Consider the following 23,386-nt stretch of genomic DNA (forward strand, 5'->3'; position numbering starts at 1 on the left):
GGGCGAGGGGCGGGGCGGCGAGGGGCTCTTCCAGGAGCCGGGTCTAGTTAGCTTTGGTCAGCTTCTCTAGTTTCCTGGTTCTGGATAAAGGAATTACAGGGCACGGGCATGTGTCGAAATAAACTCTGCTTTATTCATATAGCAAAATGTTGAGAATCGTGGTTTTATAAACCTCATTTGCACATTTTTGAAACCAGAGGCAAAGAAGATATCCCTGGGTCACTCCTCCACCCCCGTGTCCTTGACCGTCAGCCACCTGGATGAGGGGATTGGGCTAATCTTCACGCTGTCCTGCTAAATACTTAGCACCCGAGGAACCCAGCCTGGGCCTGAGAGAAGCGGAAGGTCTGGAGCAGGTTATGCTTTCTAATGTCTGGCTAGGAGGTGGGGGGACTGAGGTCCGTCCCTCCCACCTGGCCCCTATGGCTACTGACACCTGGTGTCAGTTATAATGCTGGTTATTCAGAATGTTGGTCACGGGGTGTGGCGGGTGGGGGGATGCCAGGATGGGAACATGGAGATGCCATGAAGGTGACAGGTGGGGAAGGATGGCGCAGGCATGGCCAGGGCTCTGGGCAAAGGCAGAGTGACCGCTCCTTCTATTCCCAATGTCCTTCGGTTTATTTTCTTGTGAGGCAAAAACAGGAAGCCTCTCTAATGAGCGGATCACCAGACTCTGGGGTCTGAAGCTCGAAGTCCCTTGGAACAAAAGTGAGGCCAGCCTGGGCAACAGGTCTCCCTTGAGGATGCTCAGCCCACTTCAGCCCTGCATTCCAGCACAAGAAAACGTAGTCCTCTGTCTTGAGCTAATAAAGACTAGCCAGAGCACACCCGCGCCCTTGGAGAAAAGGGTAACGCAAATCCCCACAATAAACAGCGTTTCCGAGGGGCCCAGCTTTCTCGTGGGCTGGCACTGGAGGCTTGCTCAGAGCAGGTATGCAGAGGCAGGGCACGTACCTGGTTCAGTGCCTAGACCCACACAGGGAAGCGCGTGTGTGGGACCCATGTACACTGTTGCTCCCAGGACTAGCCTCTTGCTCTGAGTCTTAAAGGCTGGAAGATACCACAGGGAGGGTGCCTGCAGGAAAGTCACCTCAGTCTGGAATCCCTGCGGATAGGGCAGGGCTACGCCTCCACTTTAAAGGGCCTTTCTGTCTTCCACTCCATCCGGCAGAGGGCGAATCCCTGACCTCCACATAGAAACTTATGTGAATAGCTGAGGGAGGCCTGGGCTCCATCCTGGCCACGTGGCAGTAACCCTGCCGGAGCTCTAGCTCCAAGGGCCCGTGGTACACCTCAGACCCCAGCCCACAGGGCTGGAAGACAGACGTTCCCACAAGTGAAAAGGTAGAAAGTGAGAGCGGAATTCCTGGCTCAAAGCTGAAGGAAACTGAACAGGGGTGGTGCTTAGGCTGTGCTAAGGGCGACAGGAAGGCAGAGTCAGAAACACTGGGAACCAGGGGTCAGCTGTACAGCGCGATGCTCAGATGGCAGCACCTCAGGGCTCTTGGCACCTCCTGGGAAGGGGAAGTGGACATCCTGCTGGCCGAGAGCCAGGCCATCCGGACATGCAGCACAGAGCAGGGACCCCAGCTGGGCAGCAAAAGGCAGGGCCGAGGGAGCCCTTCCCTCCAACCTCCCTGTTCCCTGCCGGGGTTAGGAAGGTGGGAGAGAAGCAGCGGGGGCCTGCCGAAAGGAGGCTGACCGCCAAGGAAAGTGCTTCACTTCAGGTGTAGGGGAGATGGGGCCGGGAAGGTGAGGGACGCCCTTCTGTGCCTTGAGCGGGTCCATGGAGTTCCTGGGCTCTTGCTGGAAACAGCCAGGCACTGAGCCCCAGCCCCAGGGGTCTGAGTGAGCAGGTCTGGGTGGAGCATATTTCACAAGCACCCTAGGGAGCACCAGGCTGTCCCCAGAGCAACTATGGGAAGAGTGGACTAGACTGTCACGCCCATGGCATGTCTAGGGAACAACTCTTCCCACTAGAGACGTGGGTAGCAGGGGATGAAGACAAAGGGCTGAGGCCTGAGTTTCAGGGAGATGGAGGTACTAGTTCTGGGGCAGGCTGGGAGCCAGCAGGCACTTGGACTCTCTGCTGCCGCCTCGAGAGGGAACTGAGGCATGGCGAAGAGGAAGGCTTAATCGTGGTTGAACCGCTGCCTGCGTGAGAGCTGGGGCCAGGTCCCAGCTTCCGGAGGGCAACTTGGTCCCGTCCACTCCTTAGGAAGCTGGCTGAGCACAACGCAGGGCGAACACAAGCGGTGTGACTGGGGGGCGCATCGGACAGCCCTTGCCGTTGCACCCCGGGCAGGGCTTTTGTGTGTCTCATCCTAAAGGAAGGCCCTGGCAGAAGGTAGAGAAATCCTCTGACGCCAGTCTCCCCTCTGAAGTTGGGGTATCCCTGCTTCTGCCACGGAGCCAGGGTGACAGATCCCAGAGCCAGGCCAGCTGTCCCTGGAGCCTGGCCATCCTCTGCCCCTCACTCCGTGCTTTCCCCAGGCCACTGAGGCCGTGGGCAGCGTCCCTGGAAGACTCTCCACCTTTCCCGGGGGCCTGGGGTGCTCCTTTAGGCCCCTACCCGCAACGGTCTCTCCCACTTCAGAAAAGTCTCCTTGCCACCAGAACATGCAGTGAAATCTTTCATGATGGGATTATTTCCTGAAGCACCTTGAAAGTGAACTTGAGATAAGAACCTTTCTGCATATTTAAGTGCTGTGCGGTCCCTGCTCTGCTTAGGCAGGGGCCGTGGCAAATAGGCAGTGCCCTCCTGACTGCCCCGCCTCTCTGGGATGTGGGCACAACTACCTTGTCACTGCCCACTTCCTGGGGCTTAGAAAGTCCCCACCAAAGGAAGATTCTAGGGTAGCCCAGGATCTGCAGAGCCTATCAGCATGACCACCAGGGGGCAGCACAGCGTCTCCAAGGCAACCCCTGGGGTTCCTGCTCCTGCAGAGCCTTATCAGGGCAGCTTGGGGGTGTCCTGGCTGGTGTGGGGGTACAGGAGTCTGTCCGGAGGGTCCGTGCTGCAGTCCTTCAGGATCTCCACCGGTTCCGCGGAGGATGGAATGGGCGGCTTCTGGGGCACGGCCCCCTCCACACAGAGCGCTCCCATCTCCTCCTTCCTGAGCTCTGCCCCTCGAGGGAGGAGAGAGAAGGCACCATCAGACCCAGGGGAAAACAGATCAGACGACGATCCCCTTCCCACAGCCACCTGCACCCCAAGGCTTATTCAGTGGGAAACGAAGCAGCACAGAGGAGACAGGACTAGGGCTGCAGCCTGATCTACTCCCACCCTAGGACACTGGAACTCCCCCGGGGCAATCTGCCCCCTAGGGGACACTGGGCAATGGGGAGGGTGTTAACCCGTGTCCAGTGGGCACGGAATGGGCGGAGGCCAGGGATGCTGCTCAAGGGCCCACCACGCACAGGATGCGCCCTCACAAAGATTTATTTGGCCCCAAATGTCAACACTGCGAGGCTAGAAGGCCCGCCTGGGGAGGAGGGCTTTGGCATGTAAGCTCTGGCAGTGTTCGCTATTTGCCTGAGACATACCAGTGCCACCGTCCCCCGAAGAACAACTTAGGAAAGGGCACAGCTGACAGCATCTCTTTCTCTTCCGCCCCCGCCCTGGTGGCTGGACGAGGACACCAACTCAACAAGTGCTGGGGTGAAGGGCTCCCTGTCTCGGCTCCCCATCTTGGCGCTTCCTCTTTTTACTTCTCTGCGCCCCCTCCCCACTCCCAGCTGCAGGACCAGGGCCACCCTGCTCCTAGGCAGCCTCTCTCAGCCCTGAGACCCAGGCCCCTGCTGAGGACCACAGACTCGGAGGGAAAAGTGAGCAGAGCGACAGGAAGGAGACCAGCTAGAAGATGTCACGAGGGCCAAATCACCGCTCTGCCTCTGCAGTGAAGCGTGACTGGCTGCAGAACCTCGAAGACCACCGTGTTCTCCCTCGTTTTCAGTGTCTACTTATAACGATTTCATGCTTCAGACTTTCGGTAAGTCGCCCTCCGTATGACGTAACTCCCCCCACACCCCAGCCCAGGCCCTGCCCGCCAGGTGGGGAGGCAGCACCCTCACCGACGCTGCCGCCTGGACCGCCCCCTCTGACTGGCACTGACCCCGTTCCTCTCCAAACCTCAGTCTACGCGGCCCCGCTTAGGATGTGATGCCGCGGCCCCAACTTTTCCAGTCCCCTAGGAATTTCCAGTAGTAGTCTTAGCATTTAAGGAGTGCGGCTGACATGACTCGTCAGGCATCATTCTAAGCCCTTTACACGCATTAATTCACTTTACAAATGAAAACTGAAGCACGAGGTCAAACGCAAGTTAGTGGCGGAGCCAGAATGTGAACCGAGCGCCCAGCTCCAGAATCCGCGCTCTTAGCGCTGTGCCCTGTGCCTGCCGCGTGTGCGCCCTGTGCCTGCCCTGTGCCTGCAGCGTGTGCATCTGGCCTCTCCAGCTGCATCCTAAGCTCCTTGGGGGCAGGTGTCACGTCTCAAGCAGCCACTGGTCTGGCAGACAGTGGGGCACACTGCAGAAGCTCAAAGGATACCTCCGACCACGCCTCTCGCTGGCTGCCTCTACCAGACCGCCAGCCTTCGAGCTCGACGTGGGACTGGGAAGAGAGAGTCCCTCCTTGTCCCCGTGTCAGGCCCTCGGCCGTGCGTACTTACTTGCGTGGGAGCGGGGAGGCCCTGGGGCGCAGGTGCAGACGTGGCTGAAGCGCCGGCCCGAGGAGGTCAGGTACCAGTGCTGGATGGCGGGTTGGGGGTCGTACTCTGTGACCGCCACACCGTTCACTGCTGTCATCATGAGCATGTTGATCACCTCGTTAGAGAGCTTGGTCCTCTCATCGGTCCTGATCCGGTTCATGGCACTGAATCCCCGCTCACAGCAGGAGGTGGAGATGGGCACGCAGGCCACCACTGCCACCAGCCTGCTCAGCACGGGGAAGCGGCGGTGCTGGGCCAGGGCGGTCTTACACAGCATGGAGAACGGCAGGTTCCTGGTGACGGCTTTGAGGCCCAGCCATTCCTCCAGCAGTGCCTCCTCGCTGAACCCTGGCGGGAGGGAGAGCTCAAAGTACCTGGCGAGGGCAAGAATATCATCATCCCCAAAACCAGCCAGTTCGAGCCCGCTTGGCCAGGCCATGGTGTCGAACACCTCCATGTTCTTGAGCTGGGGGGGACGGTCCGCATCGAACCTCTGCCGGAGGTACTCGATCCCCGTCCGGATCGTCCTCTCCCTGTCTGCCTGGAACCTCTGTTCTGCCATCTCCACTCTGTCCAGGAAGATGCCGTGGAGCTGCCCGTCCTTGAAGGCGGCATTGAACTCCTCCTCTTTGGGCCCTGCCTGGTGACGGAGGGTCTCCAGGGCGACATAGGCCCGCCCCAGCGTGGAGTTCACCTCCGTGATCAGCACGATCTCTTTCTGGCATACCTCAGACAAAGGCCTGTAGACGCTCAGGAAGTCCAAGAGGAAGTGGCAGAACTTGACAAAGTGGAAGCTCTTCATCAGCTTCAGCATGCCCTTGGCCCTGTGCCCGACCTGGCCCCCCGCTTCCGCCACACTCTGGAGGTGCCGAGCCAGGGCGGGCCAGCTCACGACGAGCGCGTTCAGCGTGCGTCTCTTGCTGGCCACCCACGTGACAGTGTTCAGGTCCTTCAGGCGGGTGATCTCCTGCTCCAGGGGAGCCGCCCGCTCCTGCAGCTCATTCAGCCTTTTGTTCGAGGACTGATAAAACTTGAAGACGGTTCGCATGTGCCGGTCACACTTCTTCACCAGGTCGATGCCGCCACACGCGTCCACCACGGCCAGGGGCAGCCGGTGGGCCACGCAGTGCACGGGCAGCAGCTGCGGGACGAGCTCCCGGAGCTTTTCCACGAGGCCTCCCCTGCGGCTCAGCATGGTTGAGCCATCAGTGCCCAGGCCCACCACCCAACCGGGCTTCCGGAAAGGGATGTCCAGTTCATCCAGGACAGAGACGATGGTCTCGAAGTACCCGTCCACCGTCTCACTGTAGAGCGGGGCCAGCGTGATGTAAGACTCTTTCACCTCTGGCCCCTTAAAGTAGCGGATGTAAATCCCCACACAGGCCTGGTCGGAGGCGTCTGTGGAGCTGTCCAGCAACAGGCTCACGCACGGGGAGTCCCGCACGTCCTCGAGGATCTCCTTCTTCAGGGTCTCGGAGATGTATTTGATGAACTGTGTGCACGCGGTGCGGTTTCGGTACTTGCCCAAAATCATGGTCCCAGTGCTTTGGAGGAGCTGCAGGATCTTCTCAAAGTCGTTCAGGGGCCTCGAGTGGTAGGCGATGGAGTAGGCGGCGTTGAAAAAGTGCTCCATGTTCGCCATCAGGTCACTGGAGATGTCTGGGAGCAGGGCGGCCTGAGGGGCATCTTCCTTGATTTCGACAGTGTTGACGCAGAGCTTGTGTGCTTTGCTGACTTCGTGGTATTTCAAAGTCTCCACTTTAAAAGGCCCCGTGTAACCTCGGACCAACCGTGATGATTTGTCATGGAGACTCGGTCTTTCTTTGCAAGCCGAGCAGAAGAGCTTGGTCTCCTCTGGGTCGATGACCAGCCATGGGAACTGCCCAAACCACGACCTCTGAATCGAGCGGGGCCTGTACGTCCTCTTGATTTTCCTGGGCCCACCTGCTTCTACTTCACAAAGGCCGGGACCGCTGTAGGGGGAACACGTCTCCGTAGGAGCTGGAGGCGATGCAGCTTCTCCAGCCCGGGCCCGCGCGTCTGCTGCTCTGGCAGCCACCGTCTTCCTTTTCCCTTTGGAGCAAATCGAACCGCGCTTGGTTTTGCTGCCTGGAGCTCTGCCGTCTCCTATCAGCTGAGACACCCAGTTCAATGGGCGTCCCTTATGCAGGGCGGAGACGAATGTAACCCACCCTTCAAGAAAACACTATTGACCTGTGGAAGTCGACCTGGCTCCCTCAGGGTTGTCTGCAAATCCCTGTGGGCTCTTTAGCCAGCCTCCCCCTTTCCAGCCACACAGCGGCCATCTCAGCTGATAAGCTTAGTAGATGCTGCTGGGTAAACAGTGGCTCGAATCCTCTTGCGAGGCACCACAAAGAAAGGCGGTTATCCACGCGTTAGTCCTCAGGAGCCTTCGAAAGAGAGCGGCAGATGGAGTTACAGCAGCTCCCGGCCAATGAGTTACGCAAAGTGACTCACTCTCACAGACCCGACCAGCGACGCTGTCACTGAAAACCAGACGGAGGAGACTCACGGGCCTGTGGGTCACATGGTCCCTCACGACCAGCGTCCACCGCACACTCCTCCCACCGGCTCTACCCCAGGTCCCTTTAGCACCTCTGCTCCCCAAAATCCCTTGTTTTCGCCACGCTGTCCCGCTGTCCTGCGCTCCGAGGGTAGGGTTCGTCACTTGGTCATCTGTCTACCCGGGGCCTAACAGAATAGCTCAGGCTAAGTGTGGCTGAACTAACATCGTGTGACTTGCCACAGCCACAACGGCCCCTGGACTTGCCCTTCAGAACCCAGTAGGTCAAGACTCACCTTTCCCCCACTTCGGCCCATGTGCGTCCTTGATCCAGGGTGCAGCTCTACGCTCCAGTTTTGAGATCAAGTCGGGTTTGGCAGCAGCAGGCCCTGTTGCAGGGACAAAGAGTCGTACTAATGTCACTGCTGTGGACCATCAAGTCGAGTGACGTGCCTGAAGCTACTCGTGGTACCCGAAATACTCAGGGAGGCCTCAGCCAGGGCATAGGTACGAAGGCGTACTCATCTAGGGTGCCAATTAAATCTTAAAACCCAAGCGGCGGCCAGATTGGAGTGCACGCCTTGGCCAGCATAAATAACTTCCTCGGCCCCACGGGCCAGCCACGCGAGCCATGAGTCAGCCACAAGCCTCTAGAGGAGAAAGGGGGAAAAACAGGAAAAAACGCAGGGATAAAACAGAAAGACGGAAGGTAGGGATGATGCAGAAAGCGCGATGAGGAGGGGAAGAGTGCCACCAACAACCGTTCCCGTCCACGCGCCCCTCGGGGACACCCGCGCCTGGCCTCGGTGCAGGTGGCTAACTACACGGGTTATTTTAAGGGGCACCTGAAGAGATTTACATCTTTGGGGTAAGCACTGCCCTTTATTTAAAATATGAATATTCCCACAAAGACAAACACAAGGAGACCATGGCTACAAGGCAGAGGTTAGAATGATGCGTTCGAGGAATACCAAGGACGGACGGCTACCACCAAAGGCTAGGAAAAGGCAAGGGAGGGCTCTACGCAGGGTCTCAGAGGGAACATGGCCCTGCCGACACCTTGATTTTGGACTTCCATCTCCCAGAACTGCGAAAGAACACATTTCTGTTGTTTTAAGTCAAAAATACATACATACATACATACTAAAAAAATAAATAAAAATAAAATAAAATATAAATATTCCTCAGGGATATGCAAAGAAATCGCTTTCTTGATTTAAAATAAAATCCAGTAGCATCCACTCATCTGCTTTTGTATGTGTCTGCGTGAACGTGTGTGTAAGCTTCCTTTGGAAGGACATACAACTGTGAGTGCTTCTGGGGAGGACCAAAGGACAAGGTAAAAGGGAGATTATTTTCACTATTCATCTTTTGGATCACTTGAATATATGTATTTATTATATGTGAGCGTATATATCTACATATTTATTACAAATAAAAATATAATAATAAAGTATGAAAGCATGGTAGACTAAACACGTATCCTTCTTAAAACAAAGCATGAGCCCAAGAGAAACACTGGACTAGAAATATTAATATATTTTTGGAAAAAGTAAAGAAGATCAGAGCGAAGGAACTAACAGAGCTGAACGCCAAACGCCTGCAGAGGGGGTGAAGGGGGGAACGTGAATTTGGCCACAGAATCCCCAGAGGATGCAGGACCCAGAGGCCCCAGGTGGGGTAGAAGGTGGTGGGTAAGGGACAGGTGGACATGGGACGGGCTCAAAGTCTGCAGAGACCGACTCCACTCCGGGTCCTCTCACTCGAGGTGGAGAAGAGATTGAGTCTACAGAAAACTTAACCAGAAAGGTCCAGCCCCCAGGGTAGTGGTGACAGTGAAGGATGAAGAAGGACCGCGAGACACAGAGAGGGAGACAGTCGATGCTCTGGAAGGCGCATCACTCGGTCCAAGACCACGGGCTCGGCTTCTGCTCTCCAAGCAGTTCACTGGGAGACTTTTCTTTGGAGACACTGAATTGTCCCACCTCGCCGGCTCCTCCCCCCCAAACACCTATGGAGACCGACTTCTGTAGGCTCTTCAATGAGACATCCAGGTTCATAGCTGGTCACCCTACAGTGAAACCTACCCACCCTTTAATGAGTCCCAGCCGTGCACACGGAGCTTCCGGCCAGCTTTTTTAAGGCTTAACTCTTAAATATGAATGAACCTAACAATATTTATTTAAGACAAGCCTCTAACGTAAAACAAGTAAGAGAAAGGATGGGGGAAAGTAGAGATAATGCAAGGAGCAGAACAGACTAGAATTCATATTCCCAGAGAGAAAAACTGTGACAGCCATCCATGGAAACAGCAATAAAGGCGCTTCGATTTAAAACATAACAGGAAAAATTTTTTTAAAAATTAAATAGGATTGTTAGAAAATAAAATTGAGGAAATCTCCAAGAAAGTAGAACGAAAAAGACAGAAGCAGAAAATAGGGGAAAAAAAGAAAGAAAACAAAAATATATATTCGACTTAGGTGGCCTAATATCTAACTAACAGGACTTTTTAGAAGAAGAGAGAAAATATATAGGAAGAAATAATACAAGAATGTTTCCCTGTAAAATATGAGTTTCTACACGGAGAGGAAGCACCAGATACCCAGAACAAAAGGTCAAAAGACACCCGTGTCATTAAACACATCAGAGCAGTGGAACAGATCTTAAAACCCTTCAGAGTAGAAAAATAGGTTGTGTTCAAAGATTTAGGAATACAACGGCATTCAGACTTCTCAACAGCACCTGGAAAACCAAAAAGCGATGCTTTAAAAATGCTCAGGAAAAATATTTCCAACCTGGAATTCTATACCCAACCAACTTATCAATCGTGAGGGCAGAATGGGGGTATTTTTGGATATGCAGAGTCTTAAAAAAAAAATCTCCCCATGTACCTTTCCTTGGGGTTACTAGAAGCTGCGCTCCAACAAAGTGAAGATACAAACCCAAAAGAAGAGATAGGTCCAGGAAGTAGAAAAAAGACAAATGAAAGTCTGCAGCCACCGCTGTACAGCAGCCTGGAGATTAAATCATTCAGAGCAGACGAACAGAAGACCCGCGACGGAAGTCTCCAGAAAGAGAGTGAAACGGGTAAGTCGCAGGGGTCTGAACGTGTGGAAGACTCTTCAGAGGAGCTGTGAAATTCCACCGGCGAGTCTGAGAAGAGCTGTGAGAGCACAGAAAACTAGCAAAATAGAAAACAAGATCGAATTCTATTCCAGTGGGGAAAATCTTACAGCAAAGACAAAACCATCATAATATGCCACTTCGATCAGAAGTAAATCATACATACACATCATCAGGCAAACAGTTTACATTGAGCTAACCAAAAAGTGTGATATACCTGTTCTGAGAGGGTGGAGGGAAGTGGGGGCTTGGGATGGGGTAAGAGGGCTGTGTCTTCATCTTCCACAGTAGGATTAATAGATAATATCTAAAATCAATAAATCAGGAAGAGCAATAAACATATGTAATGGGATATTAAAGTGGGATTCTGTCTGCCTGTTTTGGCTGAAGGGCTCCCCATATAGGAGCCAACTATCCCCTAACCCAATGCTAGACACAGAGGCCTGACTTGGAAAGAGGGTGGCTAAGACCCTGGGCGCACGCCACGAAGGGGGAGTCGAAGCACTGGGAGCGAAGAGGTCAGGACCATGGTGTTAGTGATTCTTCCGGAAAGAGCTGTCAAGTGCATTGTGAGCCCCTCCTACACACTACCAAGGTGTGGGGGGGCTACTTTCCCCTGACCTTCGGCCTCTTAGGAATGAACACCTGACCTGTACCTCCCAGTACTGTGGGGTTGCCCATGAACCGAGGCCCAAAAAGCCTGAAGGCAGAAACTGACAAACAGGCCCCTTCAAGGTGACCATGGTGGGAAGAGCCTACATTCCCAGGGTTTGGCGGAGCAAAGGGTGTGTCTTCCTGGAAATGCTCTTACAGCTCAAACACGGAACACAGTTTAAATCAGAAATGGCTGGAACAGCCGGAGACCTAACTACAGTAACGAAAGGCAACCACACACACGCAACCCAGGTCCTGGACTCCTGAACCCCTTCCATCTCGCAGACACGGAAGACGCAGCCCGCTCCCCGCCAAAGCCTCCTCCGTTCCTGCCCGCAACCCTCAGGCAAAACCAGTGGCCCTTCCTCTGATTACACTCTTCGTCCATCCAAGCAAAACTCAACCAAGACTGGACTGTCCCTTAATCCCCCCAGCGGGCTAAGGTTTCCCCACTTCCTAACTTCTGAATGCTAAGAAGAAAATGACTGAATGCCTAGACCACGAAGCCTGGACCCAAGCCAGGCGCGACAGCCCGCGTCAGCCTTGAGCCACCTCAGAACTGGTTACCCACCCCTCTCCCGAACTTTCCACAGGGGCCTCAGGCAAAGTGCATCCCTGCTGCACGCTGCCTTAAAGGAATAGCCACCTTCTTGTAAGTGGGTGTGTATTTTTAAAAAGTGGATTGCCCCCTCGTCCCCTGCTTTCCAACACTGTAGGTGACAGTGACGCTCTGCAAGGGTGTGCTCTGCACAGCTGCCCTGGGCCGAGGGCCTCAGCACAAATCTCCATCACCATGAAATAAGCCATCATTTACAGGGCGGACAATTATTTCTGATTGTCCGGGGAGCCATTTAAAAATTCGAAACAATGACAAAAATAAGACTGTTTAGAAAATAACCCATATCTTTGCTGCACACAAAAGGACAGTGTAGGCCAGGGGATGTGACACCATTTAAGTCGTAAAGAATCTGAGTTCCCATTCCATAGAGGGCATGAGACGGGTCGCTGCTGGGAGTCCTAAGTTCTGCATGGTTCCTGTCGCCGTGCACGCTAGTGAAAAACGAAAAGCGAAAGCTTCACGACATGAGAGGCGTCTTCCCATCGTGACGCCGCCTGAGCCCTGGGCGTCTGACAGGAAATGGAGGCAAAGAGAAGGATGAGAAGCAGGTGCGAGACGACATTCTTCTGGGACAGTAATAAATGTTATGACTGCCATATTCCCCAGCGCTGTCTAGTGACACCCAGGACAAGACTGGCAACCCTTGCTGGCCCCTGGGCAAGAGGAAGCGGCCTGGGCGCAGGCAAAGTGGAGGAGGGCACAAGCCACCTGGAGGGCATTGTGCCTTTGCTCGCCTGTCCCCTCCGTCCTGTCTAGACACCCCTCCTCCTCCTTGTCCACCTGCTTTTCAACTCAGTTAAAACATTTCCTACTCAGTGAAGACCCTGCTGATCGCTCCCTCGAATGCCCGGCAAACTTAAATCGCTTCTTCAGTGGCCCCAGGGAACTTTCCCGAACCTCTTTTGTGGAGCCTGTGTTGTTTTAGTTTCTTATTAAAGCGTCTGTCTCTCTCACGAACCTGCTGGCCCCTTGAAAGCAGAGACCTGGCCTCATTCGTGTTTATCCAGCACATAGTAGGTACTCAATAAACATGTGCTGGAGGATGGGTGATGAGATGGTAGATGAAGAGGGGATGATGCCACTGCCCCAAAGCAGGCAGAGTCCCGAGGCGCGAAGACAGAATCGCTCTCTGCGTGTGCGCAGGGAGAGGGCAGAAACGGGAACATGGCCACGAGCCGCAGCTGCCCTTGTGGGTGTCCCATGACACGCGAGGGGGGTAAGCAAAGGTCGACATGAATCTTTACCCAGGGACGCCAGCAGCTCGTAGTTCATCCACATCACGTCTCTGTACAGCTCCTTCTGCCGCTTGTCTAGCGAGCCCCACTCGTCCTGCGTGAAATACACCGCCACGTCCTCGAAGGCCACCGGAACCTCCGCAAACAGCCCCTCTCCGGAAGGGTCCTGCAACAAAGAGCGGCAGCCATTCAGCATGCCTCTTACGTCAGTCACCCGGTGTGACACTCAAGGCCTGTTTCTCCTGGGAAGCTCGCCAAGAGGCTCAGGTGTACCCCGAGAAACTCATTTATCCATCGAAAGTCAAACGAGCAAATTCATGAGGCCCAGAGTTAGTGCGTAAACACCGGATGGGCCTCGGCGTGAGCCTAGGGTCTCCCGGGAGGATATAAACCGTGCTGAAAGAACGGGCGTCTTGGCAGAGCCTTATGACTGTGCCCCGCCCCCTACAGTCCTGAGGGGTGTCTCTACTCTTATGTGACTACAACGGTGACCTCTGTCCTAGGAACAACTGCTAGGATTTCCCACTGGGATGGCGAGTCATAAAAAAGACTGAAAATGTGACTAGGCTTACGCATGCCTTACTGCTAAAGGATTCGGATTATAAAAGGTTGGGCCTGTTTACTGGCTTCTAATACTGAAGACTAGAAGGAACACGAACATGAAAAGAAACGAGCCTCATCACTCTTCTGGATTCTGGAAAAACTCGAGCTAACTAACTTTAGCTGGGCCTTCTGATGCTAGGTATGAGGGACCCCGGAGCTACTCTCCTCAGGCCACTGGGCGGGGGCAGGGGGTCGTCGAACAGGTGTGTAGTAAAATCCTGCTTATATAGAATGATGAGGAATGGGGAAGGTTCCAGTTACTCAAAGATTCCAGTTAACAGTTTCCTCACAAACCAACTTTCCAAAGAATCAGAAAATTACAAAATAAACCCAAGACGAGAACGAGAGTCTTCTAGAACCCTCCAGTGCTGCAGGGAGTGGAAGGAGAGCACGAGGCTGGCAGTCACGGGCCGTGCGGGCGGGGGGAGGCTGCCGCCACGAGAACCCCTGGACTCTGGACGGGTCGCCCCTCCGAGTCCGTTTTCTCCCAGCAGGACGAGTCTAACCAGGCTGCTCTGCCAGCCTCAGAGCAGCATGAAAATCACTACAGGAAAGAACGTGTGTGAAGAAACTCTGCAGTATTTCAAAGTGCTACATGATCCAAAGTTAAAGCAGAAGAAAGTTTTCACTTTGGTTATTTCAGAGCTCTGTGGTGCTTTTGTGCTTGTGGGTTATTAAGTTCTTCGGTTGTTTTGGATTCTGACTAAAGGTTACTGTTCTGAATTTGGATGTTCCCTTTAGATCGGAAGTTAGGATATCTTGCCCCACTAATTAGGTTTTGTTATCTGTAAAAAATGAGATCATAATAGGGCTATTATCTTAAATAAATGAAATAATACACGTAAAGCGCTTAAAACAGTGCCTAGGACATGATGAGCACGTTAGCTTATGATAACATTATAACGTTACCAGCAGGTAACTAATATAATTTTTCCACCCTCATCATGCAGCATATGTTGTTCACACTATGGAATCCTCCCCTCTCCCTGAGGGCACATCAATCGTCATAAACACATTACCCGGCTGCAGGGTTCGGCAGAGTCATTACACAAAACGCTAGTGTTTGAGGAGTTGGGGATGTCATCAGCGATTTCTTTACGCCTCAGATTGGAACTGCAGTCCAGATGCGACGCAGGAATTGCTCCGTCCTGCCCAGGGCCCGCCACGTCAGCTCGTGAGCTGGGCGGGAGCTGGGCCACGCTGCGATAGGCTCCCAGGGGCCCTGCGGGGTACAGGATGGGATACTGAGCAGGGAAGAGGGGCTCTGGACTGGCGTCTCGGATGCCCTGGAAACGGGATGCCCAGACGGGGTCCCGAGCTGCCAAGGCATCGACGCAGAACAGGTGAGCTTTGCTCTTGGCGTGGTATTTGAGAGTCTCCACCTTGAACGGTCCTGTATAACCTTCTATCAGTCTGGACCGTCTGTCCCTGACGGACGGGAATTCCCGGCAGGCGTAGCAAAACAGGGCTGTCTGCTCCTCGCTCATGACCAGCCACGGGAACTGCGCAAACCACGACTTCTGGATGGACCGGGGCTTCAGGGGCTTTCTGCTCTTTCCCGCGCAGTCTTCCTCAGTGGCGCTGCCCTCTGCCCTGAGGTGGGGAAGGCAGGCTTTCTTCTGAGGTGGCCGGTAGGGTCCAGCTTCTCTGGCTGGACTGTGCACGCCCATCTCCTCTATGTAGCCCATCTTTTTTCCTTGAGAGAAAAAGAGAGAATTTGCGCTGAAATCCTATTGACGGAGCCCCTGCAACTCACGGAGGCTCTCAGATATGTCAAATGTGGAGCCGGAAATCGCACACTCAAAAGTGACACGGCCTCTACCCGAATTCCCTTTTATCGGCCCCCCACTGCCCCACGCCCACTCGACCTCACCTAGAAGAAAATCAAGAGGGCTTTAAGCAGAGCTTTTTTTTTTTTAACGTAGAGAACACCTGGCCGTAAGGGTATCGTTGTAACTGATATCTGTGACCTAAGACAGTGGCATAATCCTCTGGAGTTCAAACGTACTTATGGATAGGAACGCCGACCTAGCAGAATAACAAGGTTAAAAAACCATAATTAAAGCTAAGTGCAGGCAGAGCTCGGAGACGCTGCGGGTCCCAGACCACAGCAATAACGCAGATATAGCAAAAAAGCGAGACACACCACTTTTTTTGGTTTCCCCGAGCATATAAAGCTACGTTTACACTATGCTGCATTCTGTTAAGTGTGCGATAGCATTATATCTAAAAAAATGTACATACCTTAATTTAAAAAATACTTTATTGCGGAGCATATAAAGCTATGTTTACACTATGCTGCATTCTGTTAAGCATGCGATAGCATTATATCTAAAAAAAGTACATACCTTAATTTAAAAAATACTTTATTGCTAAAAAATGCCAACTGTCACCAGAGCCTGTTGGGAAAATGGCGCTGACAGACTCGCGCCATGAAGTTATCATGAACCTCCGATTTGTAAAAAAAAAGAAAGGAAAAAAAAACAGTATCTGTGAAGAGCAATAAAACAAGGCATGCCTGTGCTACAATCCCACACTTCCCCAGTGTCCTCAGAAGACAGGCATCTGTCCGCACTTTGCTCAAGTACCTATAGGACGAGAGAGCGACCTACCTCCTGGCAGACAGTTTTGGTCCCCAGAGAGTTTTTCTTAAGCTGTATTCCAGCTTTGAGGAACTTCCAGCCTGGCTGCTACTTCAGCCCTTAAGAAACACACAACCTCTCTGATACCACAACCCTTCAAAGAGATGAAAACCCTCATGACCTCACGAAAATTTGTCTTCTTCAAGCTAAACTAGACATTTCTTTATTGGCTCCTAAGGTGAAACGCAGCTTGGACAACTCTAGCTCCTCTGGGGCTCCTTTGGGACCACTGCCTATGCGTCAGTGTGAGTTCTGAGGCCCAGGGGCCAGGAACACAACAGGCTTTGCTATAGAACCACAGCCAAGGCCAAGAGCCCGGGCTGTTAACAGAGTCACACACAAACACACAGAACGAACCAGTCAGCATCAAGAAGTCTAGGGCTCCATGTGGTCCATCTGAGTAGATCACCAGGGAGAACAAGGTTCTGCGATTTGATTCACGTGGGAGCTGGGGTCCCCACTCACCTGGGTAGTGGCCCAGGAGATGCCTCCGGCCCTGGATGCTGCCTAGCCATGGTTCTGGCCCTCGCTCAAACTTATAGAACGGCTCTGGGTTGGCGAGAGTTGGTCCTGGGTCAGAAAGAGAGAGAAGCACTATGAGGTCCCGGATCTAGATCCCAACAGTAATGGAAGATCTGTCTGAGCCATCCTCTCGGCACTGTGGGATAACTGGTCAAGGAGGAAGCTAAACCTTGGTGGTTTAGCACAGGGGCTTAGAAACGCAGATATCCGTTAGGTCCCTAAAAGAATGGAGGACTAAGTGAAAGCCAGGCTCTGTGCTCCTCTTCAAGGCTAAAACAGTATGAAAACTACTGATTCAGAACAGAAGCTCAAACTCAAAGGCCAAGAGGGGCCCGACTGATAATACAACTGAGGAAACCAGGTTGGGGGTGGGTGGCCATGGCATCCTAGAAGATTTAAACCCATGTACCAGGACAGCCGCTACTCTACTCCAGGCGGAGGCCACCACGTGGAACACGGGGCCAGCCCTGCCAGATTGTCCTATTTTCTAAGAGAGGCCAGAAATCCCTATTTTTATGTGAAAATTCCCCATGATTAAATATTGACAATTTATTTAAACAAAAGTGATGAAAGCCATCCCACCCCCTACCCTCCCCCCCCCAAAAATATCTGCAGGCCAAATCTGGCCCATGAGCTGCTACTTTGCAACTTCTGGTTCAGAAGAATCAGTGGTTTGCAAACTGCTTTTAGTACAGGAAAAAGACCCAGCCCAGCCATGACCCCTCTGTCCACAGAGAGCCGAGACTGTCATTCTCATAACCCTTAGACAGGGACCAAGATGAGAAGAAGACAAGACAGGGCGGTCACCAAACTGGAATGAGAAAATCTGTACACACGTGTGTACACGCGTTGAAACACAATCCACGGTACGGAGCGTCGACCCGTAGAGCAGAAAAAGGACATTCAGAAAATAAAAAAGGTGAAAAATACCTACGTGGGTACAAAGTTTTAAGTTGTTTTAGCCCCTCAAAGAATGAAATCAGGGCTTAAAGAGGCTGACGGTTTTGCTCAAAGGCACACCGGTATCACACGGTGGAGCTGGGGCTGAGACCAGAGCTCTAGACTCCGTGTCTGGCGCTGTCTCTGTGTCCAGTGTCCTATGAGCGCGTGAAACAGAATCCACCTTGCAGCTGCACAGACCACAGGCGGGGCTTCCCACCTGGCACCTTGGGTCTAACCCGATGAGCCCGACTTCCCCTCTTCTTTTCACCAATTTAAAGGGGGAAGAAAAATGGTGGTGAGTGAATCATTAGATATGGGACTGAGCAGATGAGCACAGATGCCCCCCCAAAATGGTAGGATTATAGGAAATTCTCGGGTGAGTCACTGTCGGATCTGGCTGGGGATGCGGATCTAGATTCAGGCAGAGGGGACAGGAACAGGAACCCATACCCAGCGGTGCCAGCAGCCTGTCAGAACCACAGATCTCCTTCTGTTGCTGACTCAGCAGCATCCATTCCTCCTGGAGCAAGTACACTGTGATGTCATCAAACGTCACAGGAGCCTAAAAGGAAAAATGACACCAGCTCAGCACCAACTTCTTCCTTAGGTTAGTCTTGCACCCGGGCGTTCACACCCACCTGAGGGCACCCCTACTCCGAGAGCTATCAGACTAGGGGAGGGGACACCGTCAATTGACATACGAGACTACACCTGTCCCTGACCACCTGGGTGCAAGTCACAGTGGCAACGAGGCTCATTTACCTAGGAAGGGCCACACAGTGGAACGAGAGTCATAAAGACAGCTGAGTCGGGAACGGCCTAACCCGTTCCCTGAATGCTTCTCACAGCCTTCCCAGAGGACCCAATGCTTCCTGGCCTCGGCAACCATTTACGGCCATGTTTTCATAAAATCTTAAACATGGTAAATCTCCCCATAGGAAGATGTATGTCATTCCTAGAAACAGTCAGAAGCCGTTCAGAACTCTGTCTGCAAATGAAGTCCATGATCAAGACGGTCAGAGCTGAGAACTAGATCCACTCGTCTTGTGGAAATGCTGAGTCCAACCAGAAAGGGGCACCGCGGTTCCGAAAACGATTCGGGGCGTTCTGGACTAAGACGGCAGACTGAACAGACACTTTTTTTTTTTTTTCGAATTTTGCTTCCTCCCTGTGCATTTAAAAGACACCCTCCCTCCCATAAAAAACCCCAAAGCAAAACACCTACCAGAATAGGGAACACGAGGGGGCAATAACAATACGAGTTTGGATACTGAAAAGTAGATGGAAGAGTAACAGCTGAGCAGATCCGAGAAAGCTCAATCCTTCCCAGCAGTGAGCGAACTGAGAAATAATTCAATTTATACCGCTAACTCCTCAAAGGCTTGGGATCTGGCAGCACCGGAACCTCTGGCCTGAGAGTGAAGGCAGGGAGGCTAAAATATAAGAACTGAGGGAAACCTGTTTGCCAAAAAAATGCCTCCCCGGATTCCCTAACAAGCAGGCTGTAAGTTGACAAGCCCCTCGCATCGAGCACTCAGAGCTTCCCGTTAGGGTCTTGGTTTTCCACGGTTACAGGTTAGCAAACAACTGGACTTCCAGACACCTGAGGAAAGGCTCTAACGGGGTTGGGGTCTGGGGCAGGAGAGGAACCGAGGAAATAGAGGGGAGACATAGAGAACCTTACAAAAATAAAACTATCATCATAGCCTCAGAGAGGTAAGATGTTGCAGCCATGAAACAAACAGCTACGAAAGAACTAATCAGAAAAGGAAACATAGAAAGAACTAATCAGTCAGAAAACATTGCTCGCTTTATCTCTTTAGATATTATACCAGGAACATTTATCATCTAGTCAAAGAAATAAAAAATAAAATGATTGACAAAAACTGAATTCCCCAACCCCCAAAGAAAAACAACATTTTGAGAAACAGCATCCTTGGTGTTAAGTCCTTCCAGAATGACAAATCTGAGGGGGACACATCCATCTCCATGTCCAAGTTCTAACGCGTTTGTTTAAAGTTGCCTTGTAACTTTATACTCAAATTTCAAGCACATGAAAGATCTATTTTAAGTCCAAAAGTAGAAGCTTGAGAAAAATATAGATAATTCTTATCAGTCACTATTGAATCGCACATCTGAAAAATAATGAGTATTTTTCTAATGTCAATACATGGTCATTGAACTAAGGAACAAGTGTTTTAATCACCCACGAGTCTTCATTAAAAAAGAATTACCATAAACACTTGGTATGTGATCTTCCAGACTTTTGTCTATGACTATGTATGAATGAACAGTTTTAAAAACAAAAATGAAATTAAGCTGCCAAATGTGTATGTTTTAAATAACTATTTGCTCTCAGAGTGTCTTTCAAAAGCAAAATGTGATTTTATTTCCAAAAACCTGCTGGAAGATGGGCTCCACGACAAGAAGGCAGCCAGACAGGAAAGGGACACACGTAAGACATGGCATCGGGAGCCAGCGTGGGGAAGGGGAAGAACCCTCGAGGTTACATTGAGCAGATCCGAGAAAGCTCAATCCTTCCCAGCAGTGAGCGAACTGAGAAATAATTCAATTTATACCGCTAACTCCTCAAAGGCTTGGGATCTGGCTGAGAAGGACCCGGGATTACTGTACACCAGGCCTAGAGGGCAAGCTATTCTGACTGGGGCAGGTCAAAAAACTCATGACCAAGGACAGCAGGGCTTTGTCATACCCACTCGCCCTTTGTTCCTCAGGGACCAGGGGGACAAAATGAAAGCCAATGGACCCATCGCTTTAGTTTACCGGCCCCACAAGGTTAAAGAGCACGGCCAGGACTGAATGTTTAGAGAATAATGAAGTGTCTCGCCAACAAGAGTGACGGCCCTAAGCAATGTTATGGCAAGAGCCTTCTGAGTCCAGTTGACTACAATGTAAAGAAAACACAAATCTTGAATAACAGGAATTCCTCACCTACATACAGAGCAAAGAATCTCTCTGGACGTTCCGTTAGAGCTTCCCACAGTCTAGAGGGCAGAGCTGACTTCTCGGCCCAGCACCAGGACCCCTCAGTCTGAACCTATCCCACCTCCCTAACCTCAGCTCTATGGAGCCCGCCACCTGCCACGTCTACCACAGCCAGGTATGAGGGCACTCACTCAACGCGCCTTGTACCTTTCCTCCTACTACACACCCACCTTTAGGTTGTCGGACTCAGCCATTTCCTCCCACCCCCGCAGGCAAGTTCCTATTCACATTCTGCCTCCTTCTGGAGGGGTCCCTCACCCCCTAGCCCAGCGTTTCTCCCTCCTGAGCAAGCAAGGCTTTAAAGCCCTCGTGGAGCCTGGCGCTCAGGAAGCTGTTGGCTTATTTTAGAACCCTCTTCACTATCGTCACCCCTCTCCCCACATTCAAGTATTTTGTAGCTGATGGGCTTATTTTAGAACCCTCTTCACGATCGTCACCCCTCTCCCCACATTCAAGTATTTTGTAGGCACTAATTTCATTTTTTTTCATTCAACGTACATTTATTATTTATTTCCATGTGCTTGGTACCTGGTGATCCTAAGATACCAAAGATATCAACTCTATTCTCAAGATTAAAATCTATGCAGAGGTGACAGACAACTATGATGTAAATGCACTAACTGAACTGTGTACAGAGAGAAGTGGGAAGGGAAGGATCGCTTCTGTGGGAAGGTCGGAGGGGGCTAGAAGCCAGAAGAAACGTTGAGGTGATACAGACATACATATAAATACTATCTGGCAGCACCAACAGTAGCCTCCCAGAGGGCACATGAGGTGTCAGACCACAGTGTTCTTCATAGTGCCCGCACCTTGTAGCAAAAGGGCTCCCGGACTGATGTTATTTTAGGAGTCATTCATTCAAAAAAATGCTTTCTCAGACCTTATTAAATGCCAGGTACTGCTTCGCTGTTCTAGCTGGGGATGTAGCCAAGAGCAGAGTCAGCACACATGTAAATAAATAAATGTGAGGATTTTGTATAGTGATAAAGGCTGGAAAAATAAAACAGGATAATGGGAGAAAGTCTGACTTTTATCCATTATTCTGCCAATGACAGGCAAGACATCCCACACCCAATCTAATGGGTCAAGAATGCTTTTATGTAATATCAAAAAATAGCCCCAAAGGACAATTCTGATAGACCAAGCCACTCAATCAAGTGAACCCTGTTTCCCAGCTTTGAGCCGAAACTGTGATATTGGGAATGGAGCTTTACGATAGCACAGCTATTCCACCCAGGCCTGTTTTGTCCCTTGTTTGCAACACATCTAACACTGCCAGTTTGTTTTGCAATCATTTTATTTCATCTGTGGATGATGTTCTCATTTCCCAGGTTAGAAAACTGATACACTTGGTGAGCATCTTTTTGAGATTTTTTGCAATCAAAACCAAGAGTGAAATTTCCAGCCCCCAGGGTCCTCAATTAATGTGGATATCAAATTCCTCCTCTACCTCCCAAAATGTTTGTATTTCTCTTCTCCCCCTAAAGGCCAAGAAAGCCTACAACTGAACAAAATAGGTTGTAAATCAACTTCGAATCACTAATTCCAATTCTCGATGCCGACGGTTTATAATCCTTCCCACTTTTGCTCCCCCTCATTCAAAATCGGGTTCAATCTAAACTAACTGGGGGATATTACCTGAGGGTTAAGCTCATTTCCTTTTCTTTTCTCTATATAGCGCTTAACACAAGGCTGGCATACAGTTCACCTTCAGTCTTTCTTTAGTTAGGTTCTGTTGAGCTTTATTGTCTTGGATTATTTACTCTGTAGGTTACTTCATCTGGAAAATGCATTACTTGTAGCTTGTGGAGGGGAAGGAGTATGGAAGAGATGCTTAAGCAAAGAATAACTTCTTTTGTAATTCGGCCTCCTTCCCAAACTTTTCAGGAAAAACTACATCAAAATAACCTCATTATCCTTTTTTTTTGTAAGGCAACCCTTCTAGGCTTGTCCAAGTTACTGAAGTGAAAATCGCCGGAGAGCTCCTTGAGGAAAGTGGTCATTTCATGTTTGTCCGTGTATTTCCAGCATCTCGCTCAATGTAAATCACAGATCGCAAATGTTTATTAAATGAACAACAAATCTTTTTTAAAAGGAGGGACTCGGCACTCAAAAACGTTTGTTGAGGTTAATTCCCTCTGCGCGGAAGAAGAAACAATCCTCAAGAACTGGCAGTAAAAAGATCTTAGTCCCAAGTGGCTGCAGCCTCTGAGTCAAGTGCCTACAGCCAGGCTGGTCTTTACTGACACTGCCTCAGAGCTCTAGCAATCCTGTCAAACCCATTTACCTCTGCCTTCAAGCACCTTTTCCCACCTTACTTCCAACCCACAAGCTCCTGTCCAAAGCCTAAATCAAGTTTATGGAATATACTTCTAAGCAATACTCAGATACTCCATTAAGTAGAATAGCTAGAAACAGAAGTTGGCAAGAAATATGTCAGATGCCTTTAAAAAAAAAAAAAAAAAGCCCTTTCCTGGGAAGAGGGATCTAGGCAGGTCCAAGCCCTCACCCTGCCTCTCGGTGGTCCCTACCCCTTGGGTCCCAGTGGCGTCTAATCCAGCCTGAAAGCCTTAAAACAAGCTGCGTCTCTTCAAAACGTCGAAGCTGTTGTGGGAAAACAGGGAGCACTTTTGCATCACTATACTGAGCGGGTCACCCACCCCCAGCATCGCCCGAGCGGCCACTCGGCAGGGGTGGCTTGGCCAGAAGGAGGGGGAGGGAAGCCGGGAGGCCGCGCGGGACGCGAAGCGGGTGTGTCCGCTCCTCCCTGCGCCACCCGCCCAGAGGCAGCGGCCCCAGAGGGGA

At 51.4% G+C, this 23,386-nt stretch overlaps 1 protein-coding gene across 2 annotated transcripts; it reads right to left on the bottom strand.

Moving 5' to 3' along the window:
* Nucleotides 1–118: 118 nt before the first annotated feature.
* On the bottom strand, nucleotides 119–18,725 carry ZNF862 (zinc finger protein 862). 2 transcript variants are annotated; one of them, XM_025039025.1, is made up of 7 exons: nucleotides 18,026–18,725; nucleotides 16,577–16,681; nucleotides 14,489–15,165; nucleotides 12,876–13,032; nucleotides 7,532–7,624; nucleotides 4,673–6,784; nucleotides 119–3,126 (listed from the first exon to the last, which is right to left on the bottom strand). In XM_025039025.1, the coding sequence occupies exons 1-7, from the start codon at nucleotides 18,084–18,086 to the stop codon at nucleotides 2,957–2,959; spliced, it is 3,375 nt and encodes a 1,124-aa protein (XP_024894793.1). In that variant the 5' UTR covers nucleotides 18,087–18,725; the 3' UTR covers nucleotides 119–2,956. The 2 variants fall into 2 exon arrangements, with proteins under 2 accessions (XP_024894793.1, XP_015451689.1); XM_015596203.2 differs by having other exon boundaries at nucleotides 119–3,132.
* Nucleotides 18,726–23,386: the final 4,661 nt, after the last annotated feature.

The sequence above is a fragment of the Pteropus alecto genome, unplaced genomic scaffold (assembly GCF_000325575.1).
Source record: "Pteropus alecto unplaced genomic scaffold, ASM32557v1 scaffold48, whole genome shotgun sequence".
Taxonomy (NCBI): domain Eukaryota; kingdom Metazoa; phylum Chordata; class Mammalia; order Chiroptera; family Pteropodidae; genus Pteropus; species Pteropus alecto.